This window comes from Rhinolophus hipposideros (assembly GCF_964194185.1).
Source record: "Rhinolophus hipposideros genome assembly, chromosome: 17".
Lineage (NCBI taxonomy): Eukaryota > Metazoa > Chordata > Mammalia > Chiroptera > Rhinolophidae > Rhinolophus > Rhinolophus hipposideros.
This window is the reverse complement of record NC_138063.1, coordinates 19,607,737-19,624,159: the sequence shown is the minus strand read 5'-3', so window position 1 is coordinate 19,624,159 and position 16,423 is coordinate 19,607,737. Positions and strand designations below refer to the sequence as shown.

At 44.9% G+C, this 16,423-nt stretch overlaps 1 protein-coding gene across 4 annotated transcripts in view; it reads right to left on the bottom strand.

The window, feature by feature from the left end:
* The window catches only part of MYO5B (myosin VB), a 310,561-nt gene that overhangs the window by 142,442 nt on the left and 151,696 nt on the right, over window positions 1-16,423 (bottom strand). For all 4 annotated transcript variants that reach the window (XM_081079088.1, XM_081079087.1, XM_081079089.1 and 1 more), the window contains exons 5-7: window positions 12,280-12,436; window positions 3,054-3,197; window positions 646-727 (exon numbers count right to left, since the gene is read on the bottom strand). In XM_081079088.1, coding sequence (XP_080935214.1) covers window positions 646-727; window positions 3,054-3,197; window positions 12,280-12,436 — 383 coding nt within the window. The remainder of the gene's footprint in view (window positions 1-645; window positions 728-3,053; window positions 3,198-12,279; window positions 12,437-16,423) is intronic.

Below are 16,423 nucleotides of genomic sequence, written 5' to 3'. Positions count from 1 at the left end.
CATTGGCTGCAGTCTGGTTGCTGCATTTCCTCCTCCGGTGCTCTGATGCAGGTGTGCCAAACACTTCCTGCCTGTGCAGGAAAAATCAGAGAACTGTTGCCCGCTAACGCTCAGCAGGCCGGTTTCGAGCCCCTCTCTTACCTTCCCCATGTGAGGCCCAGGCTTTACCAATACGCCTCTCAAGCCATTCTCACTCTGTCCCTGCTTTACTCTCTTACTCCTTTTTCCCCCCTTTGTCTCAGTCCTTAAAATACGACTTAAAATGGGTTGGCCACAATTAAGTGATGTGCATTAGTTAAATCTAGATCCTCGAGGCCAGGACACATTTCTTATGTCAAAAGTGGAAACATTTTTCAAAAGAACAATGCTCAGAAATTTTTTTATGCTCTGCAAACACTGTTCCACTCCCTGATGCTTCTCCTGCACATTTTCTGTGGTGAGCAGGCTGGTACAATTAACTGTTTTACTAACTGGGCAGCAAGGAGCAGAGAGGTCTAAGGGCCATGCCCACAGGAGAGGCCGAGCTGAGACAAGAACCCACGACAAACCACTTTGAACAGAAGCTCCTTTCTCCTCTCAGAGCCCCCAGAGGTACCACCTGCTGCAGCAGCCCACCCAGAGGACAGGCACGCACCGTTTACTTACTTAGTGCAAGCTCTTTAAATTCCGGAAGACTGGCAGCAGCACAGAGCTGGTAAAAGATGTGATAATTCCTCTCGTCATCTGCCTGAAGGAGGGACAAAGTGATGCGGTTTTAGGGCAGTGACCCCCAAAAGTGTCCCCTCACCCCTTCTAATCCCAGGGTGCTCTGGGTGACCGAGGTCAAGACTTTTCCTGACAGTTTCCTTTACACCTCTGCCCCCCTTCAATTCCCACCTCCAGATTTGCCATTCACTATTATGGGGCCTTCTTACAACCTGAGGTGTTTTTTACCTCTTAAGTGAAAGCATGCATTTTTTTTGCCTGTTATGATCATGATTGGTATTCCAAAAACGGTAGGTTCATCAATCAACACACACTTATTCAGATAGCCGTGCTCATGTTGTACAGAAGGTAATTTCCCTGCTATAGATTCCCTTTCTCCTTGGGGAGGCTTGGAACTAAGTAAAAGCTACACCATTGCCCATCATGTCAGGCTGGGCAGTCAGGAAAGGTCCACGACTGAGACAGGATTTAGAGTAGACGTTCGGGCTAGACATGCTAAGTTGGCAGTGGTGGGGGCAGCAGCTAGGGGGTGGAGGGGGGCAGCTTTGGGACTTCAGGAGGCTTGAGCAAAGACAGCAAGGAAAGGGAAAGCTCTAGGGGTGTCCAGGGAAGAGTCTGGCCACAGCCACAGCCGGCACACCTGACCCACACCCAGCACAGCAGGCTGTCTGCTTTGCTACAGTGAAATGAAGGATGTCGGGCTGTCAACCAAGCCTAGGCAGAAAAAGGGGGGGAAAAACAATAAAGCTGCTCAAAAAATTCATTAGGTATTTGCTAAGCATCAGCATGGAGACAGGCGCCACAGAGAAAACAACAGCTGAGGCTGTTAATATCCCCTCTGAATGCAGCCGAAACGTCAAGGCCAAGGCCGGGAAGCCACCTGGCCCGGGTCAGGAGTATGCGGCTATCTCACACCAGGGCACGCACCAGCAATGCGGTTCAGCGTTGCGTCATCAAAAGGGAGCTGTTCTCGTGTTGTGAGATGCACTGACCACCACTCAAGGCCAGGCTGGAGGAGGAAGAGGGTCAAAGAGAGGCCAAAGGGTAATCGGGAAGGAGAGAATGGAAGGTGAGCACAGAGCCATGAAGAACTGAGTCAGGTGAGAAAGGGCACTCCATGTATTTGAAAAGGAAACTAGGGAGCTGAGTCGGGTTTTTCTTTCTTTTATAACCTACCAAATAAGGAGAGAGAGAAAGCTGAAACCTATAGACGTGGACTGACATTCCCCTGAGCACGAGTGACAACCACAAGGAATGGGACCATCTTAGTCTTCACTGGGTGTTTGGCGTCTGGCTCAGGCTGCCCACAACGGGCACTCAAAATATGTTTGTTGATTGACCCTAAAAACAATACCCGTTGAAAAATAACAGTACTGGTCAATTATTTTTCAGCTATGATGCCTGTAGCATTTGAATAAATACTTATTGATGGAATGTCAACTATAATTTATATATATGTCTATGTATACATATATATTCACAGGATGTGGAGCACAGCATAAGAAATAGAGTCAGTGGAACTGTAACAGCTATATACGATGTCAGAGGGGTAGTAGATTGGGGGAGAGGGGTTATCACTATGTGAGGGGTATAAATGTCTAGCTATTACATTGTTTTGTACACCTGGAACTAATTTAAAAAATCAAATGTAAATATATATATATGTATATATATATACACACATATATATGTAAATGGGAAGTAAATATATGTAAAAATGCAACCTCATTGGTAACTGTAAGATGCAAACTGAAACAAGAATGATAAGCTATTAATCACCTATCAAACTGAAACTATTAAAAAGAACCCTAAAAGAAATGGATACTCTGATTAGACAATAATAGGACAATTTGGCACAACTCTTCTATAAAGCAGTTATATAAGAATGATTTGAAAATATGTAGACTTTGGCTCCAAAATTCTGTCCAAGAATTTATCCTAAAGAAAGAGCTATATGGGAGGAGGGGGGTTATCACTGCGTGAGGGATATAAATGATAAATGTCTATTACATTGTTTTGTACACCTGAAACTAATAAAAAAAAAAAAAAGAAGTATCCAAAGACTTGCGACAAGGATATCCACTGCAGCATTTTATATGATAATGAAAACTCTGAAACAACCTAAATAGTCAACAGAAATTGGTTAAATCAAGGTATCTTTATTTTCCCCAAATAAAGATTAAAAATGATTCAAAAAATATTTATTGATGAAAGAAAGAAAAAAAAATAAGTATATCCAATTCCAGGCTTGAAAAATGAGTTGCTTTTTGGGCACGGGGAGGGTCAGAAAGCAAGTAGCATCCTCCGTGGGGAAAAAAACACAAAAAGGCCCAAGTCGCACCACTCACCTGGAAGACCACTCTAGATTTCTCCAACAAGTAGGTCCTCATGTTGGCCCCAATGATGTGGTACCTTTTGTCAAAGCCGATCTGAATATACTTTCCAAAACGGCTGCTGTTGTCATTGCGAGTGGTTTTAGCATTTCCGATGGCCTGTTCAGAACAAACAAGAGGTGTGCAAAACAAAGAAGGTTTTCTTAATTTCAGGATTGTATGTTTGCGGCAGCAGCTCCATTCCCTCTGTCTTCCTTCCTCACAGAATCTCTCTACCATTGGGACAATGGGTCGAGTGAAAACAAAACTTCATTTTCCTGCCTCCTTCACGCCGAGGAATGGCCAGTGAGAGTAATAAGTGGATTGGTAAGGTCTTTTTTATTGTTTTTAAGCACTTAGTCCAGGGCTGTGGATCAGAGTTTCCCTAAGTTGTCTTGAAAAATTTGGGTCTTGAGGACTTTATTGAAATGGCATCCTTAGCAGCATTTATTGAATACATATTGTGTTTGTCTAGTGATTGGTGGGCTCTTTAAAAGGGACTAACCAGCTGGAAGGTGCACCCCATTGTCCTTCCTCGTTTGTCCCTTTTTCCAGAGGGAATGCACATGTGATGGCTACAGCTATCGCAGTCATCTTGAGACCATGAGGGAAAAGTCTACAGAATCAGAGACCGCTGCTCTGACACCCTTGAGCCACAAACCAAGGCCAGTACCCAATAGTTCAGAACTTTCTGTGAGAAAAATAAACCCTCCTGTGCTTAATCCACGTTGATCAGGTCTCCACGACTAGCCAGTCAAATCTCATTCCCAACTGATAAACGGTACTTTCTAGCAAGAGACCAAAGATCAACTCCCACCCCTCCACACCTCATTACCAGTCCAAATCAGGAAGCCATCATTCTCTTGGTGCTATTTCCTATACAGCAGTTGGGACACAGTTCAAAATACTCAATGGTAATTTTAAAAAGTGAGTGGCTAAATGGCTCCTCTCATTAGGTGAATATTTACTTTCTATAAAACATCACATGGTTAATGACTTGGTAATGAATACCTTAATATTTTAATTCCTTTCGAGTGGTTTACTTTTTAGGTGGTTAAAGCACCAGAAAAATGTCCACTGTAAGTTTTCAGTTGTTGAGGAAATTTGAGGCACAAAGGGGTTGAAACAAAACCCAAAATCCCAATCCCCCTCTCACCCCTTCCTTCCAGGCAAAACTGTTAGTATCTCCTGACACCCCCAAACCACATAAGGCTCAGCTGGCATCTGTCACTGAAAGGCAAACAGACCAGTTGGAAGCCAATCACTGCCGTTTAAAAGATCAAACAGCTGACCTATAATAAATACTCATGAAAATGTCCCGTTAAGTCTTGATAAAGAAAACTATCCCCATTTCAAGTTTTGAGACAAGTGAGGCCTTGGGTCATGCGACCATTCAGTCACAGAAACCTAAGCCCAGCTCTGTAGGATGGAAGCTGTTCAGCCCAGGAGGGCCCGCCTCCCACATACCCACTCACCCTCCAGCCTCGAACAATCCCGAACTCCTTTTTCGTCTTCAAAAGCCCCGAGTTCTCCCTGCCCCCACCCAAGTTTTTCAGGTGCCATTCCCTCCTCAGACCACCTCCTCTCAGGGCTCTCTTCACCTGGCTGGCTCCTCCTCTGTCTTCCACTTACAGCTTCAATGTTGCTTCTGCAGGAAGGCTCCTCCTGCCACATGCTCCACCGGGCCTCTGCATGTCCCCTCGTATTTCCCTTAGCCCCTTTTCCTCTATGAGATATCACCCTCTGTCTCCATGAGAGCAGGGAATGCACGTCTGTTTCAGCCCTGGATCTCTAGCACCTCTCCCAGGGAGCAGCACATGGCAGGCATTCAACAATATTTGAGTGAACTGAAGAGGAAAGAACTTGGATTTTAGTTCTTTCCTGTGAAATGAGAGTTTTGGCGCCCGTGCCCTCAAAGGTCACTTAGCACTCTATCTAAAATCTCCTACTGGGGTTGCAATGTGTGTTTTCCTTTGGGGCTTAAAGTGTAGAAATCATCCTGCACATCACATACACAGCGTTTACCTTGCAGAGAAGTGGGGGAAAGTGTAACCTTGTTACGTTGGGTTGCTCTGAAGGGCATCTTAGAGCATGGAACACGCCCAAGGTCAGGACAAGGCACAAGTCTGGCCAAGCGGAAATGACTCCCAAAGGATGATGACTCATCAGAGGCATTTATGTCATAAGCTCCCTCCAATCAAGGGAGATCGGGACTGACGGCCCCCAGCTCCCACCAAGCTCATCTCAGCGGAGGCCTCCATGCATCCACTTCTCCGCCACAGACAGATCTGAGCCTTCCCTGCACCACATGACGAGCCATCACCACACTTCAGTAAGCTCGTTCTGTGTGGCAAACAGCAAGGTGGTGGGTTTCCCTAAAATGCTGCTAAACGTGATTGCTTTCCCAGGCCTCCATCGGAGCCAGGTCCTGGGCTGGGGCTCCTCTCAGCGTCCTTTCATCCTGAGAAGCCGCCCAGGAGGTAGGCGTTATGAAGTTTCATCCCACTTAGGGGAAAACTTAGGCCCAAAAGGTGAAGTAGCATGCCCAGGGTCACGTGGCTGGGAAGTGGCAACACCAAGATATCAACTCAGGTATTGGGTCCAAAGTCTGTGTTCATCCCACCGCTTCACGGTCCTTCTCCAACTCTCCAAACCATTTACTTACTTACTAGCCACTACCCTAACATGTGGCTAATGTCTCACGTCTCAAACAACCAGGTCAAATCAAAAGATAAAGACAAAGAGACATTGATCCTCACTTTTATCTTTTTAGGAAAAAGGTGGGAGGGAATAGCCTCTCAGAAGATGGTAGGGAACCAACTCATCACTGTGACAACTAGTAAGGAAGCAATCAAACATCTACCCTAACTTTCCTGTGTAAACTCTATCAGGGTAACTAGTTGGTGAGGAGAAGTTTCTCTTCCTACCATAGAAGTATTTCATAAATAAACGTAGGAGACTGAGAATATCACCATTTTGTAACTCCTGATGAATTAATAGATCTAGACATAATCAGTGGCTGCTTAATATCACAAAAAGACAGCTAGATATTCTGTCCCTCTTGATGGGAACAAGTAACACTGCCGGTAAAGGATTCTTGGTTTAAAAAAATCAAACTTGAACCTAACCAAGCCTCTGATTTTTTACTACCCTTTGAAAGAAAATACAGGGGACAAACATGGTAAGAACATCATGAGGATGCAATCAGCAGTTTGTGGAAAATCTAAAGGACAATCTAGTTTCAACAAATACGTCTCAATACCAAAATTTCAAAAAATTCAAATTTTGTAACTTGTAACATGGCAACAAGAGCCTTCACCATACCTGAGAGCACTCCTTGTAACCGCTTAGGGAAAGCTTGCCCAAGGTCTGAAGCTCACTGCCAAAAAATCTATCCTCCTTACCTCACTGGCTGCTTGGAGAAGTTACATGCTGGATCTACAAGTACCTTGAAAGTATATAATGGTACCCACAAAGGGAAGAGGTTGTTTGTGTCATTACACAAAATCCATAAATTCTACTCTGGGTATGAAGAACTTCCAAACTCTGTGTGAAGAACTTGCAGGTAGTTCTTTAATTTTTAAACCCTTGCTAGATTTTTCTGGTTACTGACTTAGGAAACATTTTGATGCATGAGAAAAGCCAAGTCCAATCGTTCTAAATGATAAAAACCCTGGCTCTGACCATCACTGAGTCCATTGTACAACAAAAGAGGCAGATATGATGCAAGTAGTCAAAATCTGGAAAATGAGCTAGTGATACAAGCAGGAAATTTACTGACGAAACTCGCACAACCCATAAACATCAGAAAAAGATACTCAACCTCAGTGGTAATCAGAGAAATACAGACTAAAATGACAGCCCAGAGTGGCAAAAAATAACAATTTTGCTACTATGAAATGATGATGAAGGTGTGAGGAAAAAGGAACTCTCATACACTGCTGGTTCGAACGTAAACGGGAACCACCATTCTAAAGAATACTTGGGCATATCTTTTGAAATCGAGCATACATTACCTGACAATTCATTAGCTCTACTTCTAGATATTACCTAGAAAAACTCACGTAAGTGTACTACAAGTAACTACACACAGGAATGTTCAATGCAGACAATATTTAATAAAAAAAGAAATATAATCTACATGTCTACCAACAGGGGAAACAGATAAAAAAAGTGTGGTATATTCATACAAGAGGACACTAGAAAGCTGTTCAACTAAGTCAACTAAAGCATGACTCACAGATAAATTTAAAAACAAGTGAAAAGCAAGTTACAAAATGGTTGACAGAATCGATACCCTTTATATCTGACATAACAAAACAACACTGTTTGTGGTTTGTGCATACACAAACATGTAGTAAAACAAAAACAGACTGGAACAAGTAATTTCCATATCCTAGGATTATACAATAACAAGGTACATACCAGGTAGTTTGGAAACAGCGAGATGGGAGCAATTAGCCATGCCTAGCAGAATGAAAAAGGCTTTTAGAAGTGAAAAATGAAGTAGATCTTAAAGGGTGAGTCAACTTTTGCCAGCAGGGAAGGAGAAGGGATTCTATTTATGAATACAGCGTGGGTGAAGGGACGGGGTATGTGAGAATGGACAAGTGTGAAGTGGCCAGAGTATGTTGAACCCTGAGAGAAAACAAGAGGAGAAGGGATCAGTGAGGTATGTGGGGAGCAGATTCTTTTTTTTTAATTAAATTTATTGGGGTGACAATTGTTAGTAAATTTACATAGATTTCAGGTGTACAATTCTGTATTACATCATCTATAAATCCCATTGTGTGTTCACCACCCAGAGTCAGTTCACCTTCCATCACCATTTATTTGATCCCCTTTACCCTCATCTCCCATCCCCCACCCCCTTACCCTCTGGTAACCACTAAATTATTGTCTGTGTCTATGAGTTTTTGTTTCTCATTTGTTTGTCTTGTTCTTTTGTTGTTTTTGGTTTATATACCACATATCAGTAAAATCATAGGGTTCTCTGCTTTTTCTGTCTGACTTATTTCACTTAGTATTATACTCTCAAGATCCATCCATGTTGTCACAAATGCTCCTATATCATCTTTCCTTAACGCCGAATAGTATTCCATTGTGTATATATACCACAACTTCTTTATCCATTCATCTATCGAAGGACATTTTGGTTGTTTCCATGTCTTGGCCACCGTAAACAAAGCTGCAATGAACATTGGAGTACATGTGTCTCTATAGAGAAATGCTTTCAGATTTTTTGGGTAGATACCCAGGAGAGGGATTGCTGGGTCATATGGTATGAATAGATTAAAAGCTGTAGGCTTTCTTACCTTAAAAAAAAATTAAACTCTGAAAATTACATGGTAACTGGTCACAGTTTCTATCCATTTCCCTAACAGAAACCCTCGCCTCCTTTCTTTCTCCCAGGATGGGGTGGGCAGGTCTCTGTGGCTCCCACAGTTGTATGCCAGTCGAGTCCAGTCACCCCAAGAAACAATGAGACCCTTTGGGCTTGGACTTGGGTTATGTTCTTTCTCTAACGGTCTCTTGATTACCTTTTAATCAGTGCAGACTTGAGAACAAGTCACTCCCGGGACGCTGACAAGCTCTTACACAGAATGGGGTCAGAGAGCTCTGGCACTGACAATAAATCAGCCCAATCCATCCTGCAGTCACTTTTAATTTAAACAACTGCCACTTAGCGCAGCCCACTGGGAACCACGCTTCCTCAGACCGCCCCCAACTCTCAGTCTCTCCAGGAGGTGTCTGCTGTTGCCGGGCTGCAGAAATAATGAGATAATGACATGACCATAACTGAGTACTTTGTCGGGAGGTACCATCCTTCCCCAGGATGGGGCAGAGCAATCAGTCATCAACTGTCCCCTGATTAAGACAGGCCTTGTGTTGGCTCTAGCCTCTCAGGAGCCACAAAGCTCAATGGGCTTTCCAGCTTTTCTAACCCCACCCATAGTTCTCCCTGGCTACAAGTCTTCCTTTCCACGTTCAGATCCAAGATTTCTCTCAAACATCACACTTAATAACAGCTCAAGGGACAGTCTCTAGGACGACAAAAGCCCGTATTTGACAGAATGAGCCCTTGGGACTTATTCACATAGTTTCCCAAGTGCCAATTGCACAAGGTAGAAATGTTAATGTTTTGAGCCCAAACTACTGTAGCATTTATTTACATGATGTCATGCAAGAACAGGCTGGTTCATGCCTCAGACCTCAGCAACTGAACCACATCTTGCGTGGTTTGGGTGTGCATACTGCTTTCACGTTTCTCCCATGCCAAAGCACCCTTCCTCCCCAGCAGTCCACCAGCCATTCAGGCCACAGTAGGTACTGAAAAATTAGATCGTTTTAGGCCACTGTCATTTAGAAAGCATTCCCACAGCCAAACTCAAACACATACTTGGGCCAGAAAGTGGAAACACAAGCGTCTATCAACAAAGGAATGAATAAACAAAATACGGTGTATCCACACAATAAAATATCATCCAGCCATTAAAAGGATGTATTCTACAACATGGATGAACTTGAAAAACACGCTAAGTGAAATATGCCAGACACAAAAGAATACATAGCGTATGATTCCATGTGTATGAGGTTCCTAGAAGCAGCAAATTCATAGACAGAAAGTATTAATAGAATAGAGTTTAGCAGGTGCAGGGGGAAGGGGAGAACAGGGAAAATCAGTGGGTACACAGTTTCTGTTTGGGGAGATGACAGAATTTTGGAAATGGAGAGTGCTGATGGTTACACAACACAATGACACTCAACTGTGTACTTTACAAAATGGTTAAACTGACAAATCTTATATGTGTTTGATCAATATAACAATAAAACAATAAAATTTTAAAAAATCATTCAGCCTGTATCTTGTACATATTTAATAATCTGCCTTCATTAAAGTCTCATCTTGACTAACTTTGTTAGCGATCAAACAGGTTTATTCCCTTCTCTGATTTGCCCAGAGTTAACCACTTACTCTATTTCCAAAAGAAGAGGCATACTGTGTCTTTGAAATCTTACCGCCTAAAGATGAACTGAATTTGGAAACTCAGCGGCAAAGCAGCAGCTACACACACCTGGTTTCACTCCCATTTGAGACGAAACATGACCTAGCGGTGCTGCTGTCTTAGTGGCCTCAGGTGCCGTAGGTGGTCCACACGCACCTTCTGGGGCCATGGCCAGCCCCCACCTCAGAGCTTAGAATAAACGCTGTGAGCAAACGTGCTACCAACTAAATGTCTGACAATAGTAAGGTAAACAAATTATGGTAAAACCCTCTACAGTGGTACCTTGGTTTTCAAACGTAATCCATTCCGGAAGACTGCTTGTGTTCTGAAACGTTCGAAAACAGCCGACAGCGAAGCTTCAGGATCTTGCACTCAGCGAAGCCGCATGACGTGTTTGAGGAAGCATTTACTTCTGGGTTTATGGCATTCGTAAACCGAAATGTTCGTCAATGGAGACATTCGAAAACCAAGGTACTACTGTATTAACATATTTGCAGCCACAAGACAGTTCATAAAAAGATTAATGATAGGGGACAAGGCTTACACGATTCAGTGAAAAGGCTGGAAGGAAATATACCCAAATGGTGAACGATTCTTAGCAGGCTGTAGAACTGGGGGGGATTATTTCCAGTCGTTCTTCCATATTATCCAGTAAGTCTTTCTTACCTTTTTAATAGGTCAGTGATTCTCAAAGTGTGGTACCCAGACCAGCAGCAGCAGCAGCATCCAGAAACTTGTGATAAACGCAAATTCTTGGGCCCCTCCCCAGACTTTCTGAATCAGAAACTCAGGGGGTGGGGTCCAGGAATCTGCTATGACAAGCCCCTGAGGGGGCTCTTATGCACAGGCAAGTTAAAGAACCACTGTAATAGAATAAAAGGTTTTCTTTTTGCTTTTATCTGTTTGCAAAAAAATGCCTTCAGCTGTTATTAACCATTTGCCAATTCATATAAGGACAGATATTGAAACCTGTTTTTGTCCAATTCTTAATGAATACGTTTTGTCCTATATTACTCAGCAGAGAATTCAAGTTCTCCAGATAATGTAACTCAGTCAGCAGGGGATTTTGTCTGGATAATCAACAAACTCCTACAAATTGAGACTCAGAATTACTCCTGCACTTGGTAAAGGAAGAGGGCGAGAGAGGGGGATCCTGGGAAGGTCCAGGCAGTTTCTTGTTCCCCCCAAATAATGAGAAACCAATCACGTTGGTGAGTGTGTCTTAATTGATGGGGCACTGCAGAGATACTATCTTGGCAGCTATTGACATCTACTGAGTTCCTTCTGACTAAAACAAGTGGCTGTCCAGGCTGACAGAGGGTGGACTCCTACCCGACTAACCCAGACAACAATCACAAGCCTCAGCTTCAATGGCAGAAAATCAAAGCTGGCCCAGGGACTGTGAGTTATTTAGTTCTACTCTATCAGAATTAAGTTTTTATAGAGGACAGGGAGATAAAGAGAAAAGGAGTTCTAACTCTAAAACATGATTAGTTACAGCAAGGTCTAAGTTTTAGAAGCTCTCTGGTTCTCCACTTTCATTGACCGCTTTGCGCCGACCCAGCCCAGGGGGCGATGGGGAAGGTGTGAAGACACAGACAGGACCTGCCCTGGCCAGCTCACGTCATCACGGGTAACTGTTTTCTGAGGACTGCGAACAGATTCTATGTTATCACACAGCGTTTGGCTCTACTTTCCTCCCAAAAGATAAAACTGTCCAAATATTTTTTTGGGGGGTGGGGGGAGGAATTTCCTACCTAAGCTTCCCCACCCCCATGAGCATTGCCCTCCTGGTTTAGTGGGCCTTCAAGCACCGACTGGTTTGGGTGGAGAACCGATTTGCTGACACACGATGGCAGCAGGGGACGTAACAGTAGCAGACGTGGGTACAGACAGGGAAGGACTACCTTCACAGCACTCAGCAGAGTCAAGGGACACGGAAAACATAAAGAGGACACTCTCCCCAGTACTGGGGACCTGAAGGATGTCAGCACGTTCAATTAGTCTCGAATCTGTGGTCCTGGGGGCATCGTCACAATTTTCCCTCAAGTAGACAGAGGGCTCTCAGGGAAAGATGTGAACGCTGACCCCACGAGGTGCTTCCTGCCAAGGATTCCTGTGATCAGCCACTCACGGCCGTCCAGCCAGCAGTCCTGCTCCGGCGGAATGGGCCACAGGGGTTTGAAAGGCTTTACCTCCATGATGGGACTGGACGCCAGGACCTTCTCTTCAATGTTCGTGTCACTGGCTGAGCCACCAACCGTGGCGAAATAGCGCATGGCGTACTTGGCTGACACGGTCTTGCCGGCTCCAGACTCCCCGCTGACTATGATGGACTGGTTCTTCTCGTCTCTGGAAGAGAAAAGGCTCCGGTCAGGCTCTGGCCATGGAAAGGCTGTGCTGCCTTCCAGGAACTCTGTTGACAAGGGTCTGCGCTTGATCAGGAGCAGCTGTCCTTCCTGTAGGGGGAAGTGTCAGGGACAGCGTAAAAATCGTCCTGCCTCCCTCATATGCCTGCCCAAGAATGAAAAGCAGGAGAGAGAAAGGAATTCTGAAAAGGGCTTACAAATGGCATACACCCTCTTTATGACCCACAGAAGGGGGTGCAGCCAGCTGGTCACTGTGCCAACCTCTCTCTGGATACACGACCCTCCAGCTCAGTACTTATATATATCAATCTCCTCAGAGAAGTTACACATGTGCCCTGTCATGCATACATGCTCACCTTTGTTTCTATCTTGTGCCACTGTATGAGTTACATTTTTTCCCCAAGAACGAGGATCTTTTCTTCTCTGTATTTGAGACTAGCCTGCCACACACTTTTGAAGATTTTTGTTCACAGATACGTATCACAAATACGTGATTAACCACCAGGCTGATGATCTTGCTTCAAGTTTCCCAGGAATAACATAAGACAGCTATAAATTGCAGTAAGAGGGATTTCAGTCAGACTAAATGGAAGGCAGAAAGAGGATACTCTACATCAGATAAAAACACATCTATACTTACCCCTAGAAAACAGATAGTAAGGAGACACACAAGTAATGGAAAGAGCAGCCTGTGAGGTCCCCAAGGAATGTAGGTGTTCAAGCAGGTTTGGGAAATAAATTGCTGGGAAGAGCTATACTCAGCCATCTACCTCCAGTTCACAACCCAGTGTCAGGAGACGGGCATGCTGCTTTCAATCTCCAGCGCCTGGCACAAAGTACATACTCAGTATATACTGCTGGACACAAGCAACTTAGGGATCAACCATCCCCCTTGTGGGGAGAATAGAGTTAACCAGGCTTCCCCCCGTCCAGCTGGTGACCTTGACTGGCAGGGCCCACCAGTCCGAGAAGGTAGAAGGAAGGTTGCGCCGGCGCCGGCCATCCTGAACATGATGTTTGTATATACCGTGATGGAAGCCCCTTTGGCTGTATGCCACCTTTGTCTTTGTGGGGCATAAAGGGCCCAGCCACGTTAGGGGACCGAGATGGAGACCAGGCTGGGGCAGAGACAAAGAGGCTGAGGCAGAGACACGGCAGAGACCCTGGGCTGTGCTGTATGTACCATGTGGCTGGCTGTGACCAACAATGGCCTATGGCGCCCATGCCCAAAGGCTGCTGAGAAGCAGGCTGCTGTGAGTTATGAGGCTGCTGCTGGCTACAGGCTGTAACCCGAGAATGTCCAGCTGGATACAGCAGTAAAAACTCCTGCCTATATCCCAGGAGGCCTGTGAATAAAGTATGTCTTCGGCTCCACATATCTTCTTCCAGCTCCCCGAGACTCAGACACCTCATCCCCAGCTACCATCCACACGGACACTGACCTGACACCCTCCTTTCCAGATGAGGAAAGTGAGATGTGTGAAGGTAGGTTCGGAACACAGGTCTCCTGGCACTAGCCCAGATAATCCTACTACCAGCTGTGGCCTCCTGGGCAGAGCAGGCCATAGAAGAAGGAACCATGAAGCCACCACAGGCGGCCTGCCCCACCGTTAGTTATCAACACTGGTAGGTTGTGGCTTATCGGCAGATGTGAATAAACGGTGACCCTGCTTCTGATCGGGGCCAACAGCCAAGAAGCTGGAGAAGTGCTGCGATGATCTCAATGTCAACTAGAGATGAGCCAGAAAGACAGAAGAGAACTGGGCTGGGGGCACAGGGGAGACTCAGGTGTGGCCACTGGGCTAAAGAAACCTGAACGGTCAGCCACTCTTCCAGGTCAGCAAAGAGCTGTGTGGTCTCAGCTCACACACACCGTCATCAAATGGGGAGGGAGGGACCTGAGTGAATACAGGTAGCTGGTGGACACTAGTGAGAAGATGAAAATAAAAACAAAAAAACCCCAGATCTTTCAAATTGGCTGTACAACCAATTAGCTGAAAACGTATATAGAAGCCCGCACCTAGTATGTGGAGGACGGATAAGCAGCAGCTTTCTGATGGCCTGTGTCGTTCCAGGACACCACTGCTGTCATTGGAGTGCGTTTCTCCTCTCCCTGTTCCTGTAAAATCTTTACATTGAAAGGTGGCCTCTAAAGAAGCTACCTGTGGATGCTTATATTTCCCCTTCTCATTTATTTTTTATTTTAATTTTATGTGACACCCACCAGACCCTAGGGATGACAGGTGTCATCTCTCCTCTCAGTACCTTCACAATCAACTCCTCCGAGAACTGCTCAGAGGCTTAACTATCCCAGGCCATTAAGAAGCTGAACTTCAGACCCCTGACACAGACCCAAGTCTGGTGCCGTCTTGAAAACTCCCTGTATCTGCAAGGAGAACTGGATTGCAGGAGCCACACCCCAAAGTTTGGAGTTCTGCCTCAAGTCTGTATGCTTAACCTAAAATAAATAGAGGAACACAGGATGTGTCTGAACCTTAGTCTTCAACAGAGAACCACATAGAAAGGAGAGGTATATACTGTCCAAAACTTAAGAAGCACCCTTGGGAGCAGCACAGAATGCCAGGAGAAGAATGAATCAGATCAGGGGTGGGTAGGGAAGGGGGAATGAGTGCTGCTAGGCTCCCTGCAGCAACACAGCACACACAGGAAACTGGACTTCGAGGAGACCCAGATAACACACTGTATTTGGCACAGACTGGTGACACCTGTCACTTGTCACTTGCCGTGTCAAGATGGGAACTGCCCTGTGCATCCCTGGGAAATGACTGAAAACTCCTGCACTGGCTCAGGAAAGAGAATGATTCATACAACAGGTAGAAAAGTTCGAGGAGCAAGCAGGCTATTATTCTAAGGATAAGGAATTCAAGAAAGAGGGACTAGTTTATGTGACATCAGTGTCAGGAGCTGAAAAGGAGAAGGAATCAAGGCAGGGAAACAAACAAACAAACAGGATGCAGAGGCAAACTTTGTTGGTCTAAGGAAAATGCATGTACATGGCAAAGATACTACCAGGATTTACTAATATCCCCAAGCTTTAAAAATCTTTACATTCGAGGCTCTGGGCATGAGAAAATCTAGGCAACAGCCGTCAGTGCTAACTCCCGCCTGATTTGATGGGTATTCGATCTGATGCTGACATGTTGGCTAACAGCAGGTAAATTTACCTCTTCTTAGGCCAATGAGTACCTTTTAACAGTTTCCGTAATGTAGACCAATTAAACTTTTTTAAATTGATTTTTCTTTCACTCCATGACAGGGCCACTGTGCATGAAGCGTATATACACCATTCCATAGCAGTCCATAAACTGGCCTTAAAGGATACTGTGCATAGTACACTCACCTTGCTCTGCACATATTAGCTTTGCTTCCAGCTCATTTAGGAAACTGGAAACCAGAATAAGGGCATTAAAAACAAACTTGAATTTGAACCTCAGTTGCACTGCTGATTGACTATCTGATTTTGGACAGTCATTAACTTATTAGACCCACAGGTTACCTCAGCCCAGTCTCTTATGACGTTGATCCCCAACTACACTCATGTTCTTTTAAGTGGTCACCTCTGACGTAGGTACCCAAGTGTCTAATTCACCCTAACCCTTCTGCCAGATTAAATGTCTAAAGCACAGCTCTAATTGTTCCCCCCCCCCTCAGAAAGAGTTAACTACTCATTACTTATCGAATCAAATCCAAACTCCTCAGTTGAGCATTTGAAACCCTCTCTGGTGCACACCTGTAATGCAGGGTCCCAACTCCCGACAGGTGAACACAGGACATGGTGAAGCCGAAAAGGAACAACGGAGCCATGGATAGGGGGTTCACACCACTATATTCTCACTGGCGTCTGGTCGAGACACAAGAAGCAAACATCCGCCAGTACCCCAACAAGTCTTGCTGGCAACCGGGCGAGACACAGGAAGTAGGACCCACATGATCCACACCGTCTGCAATT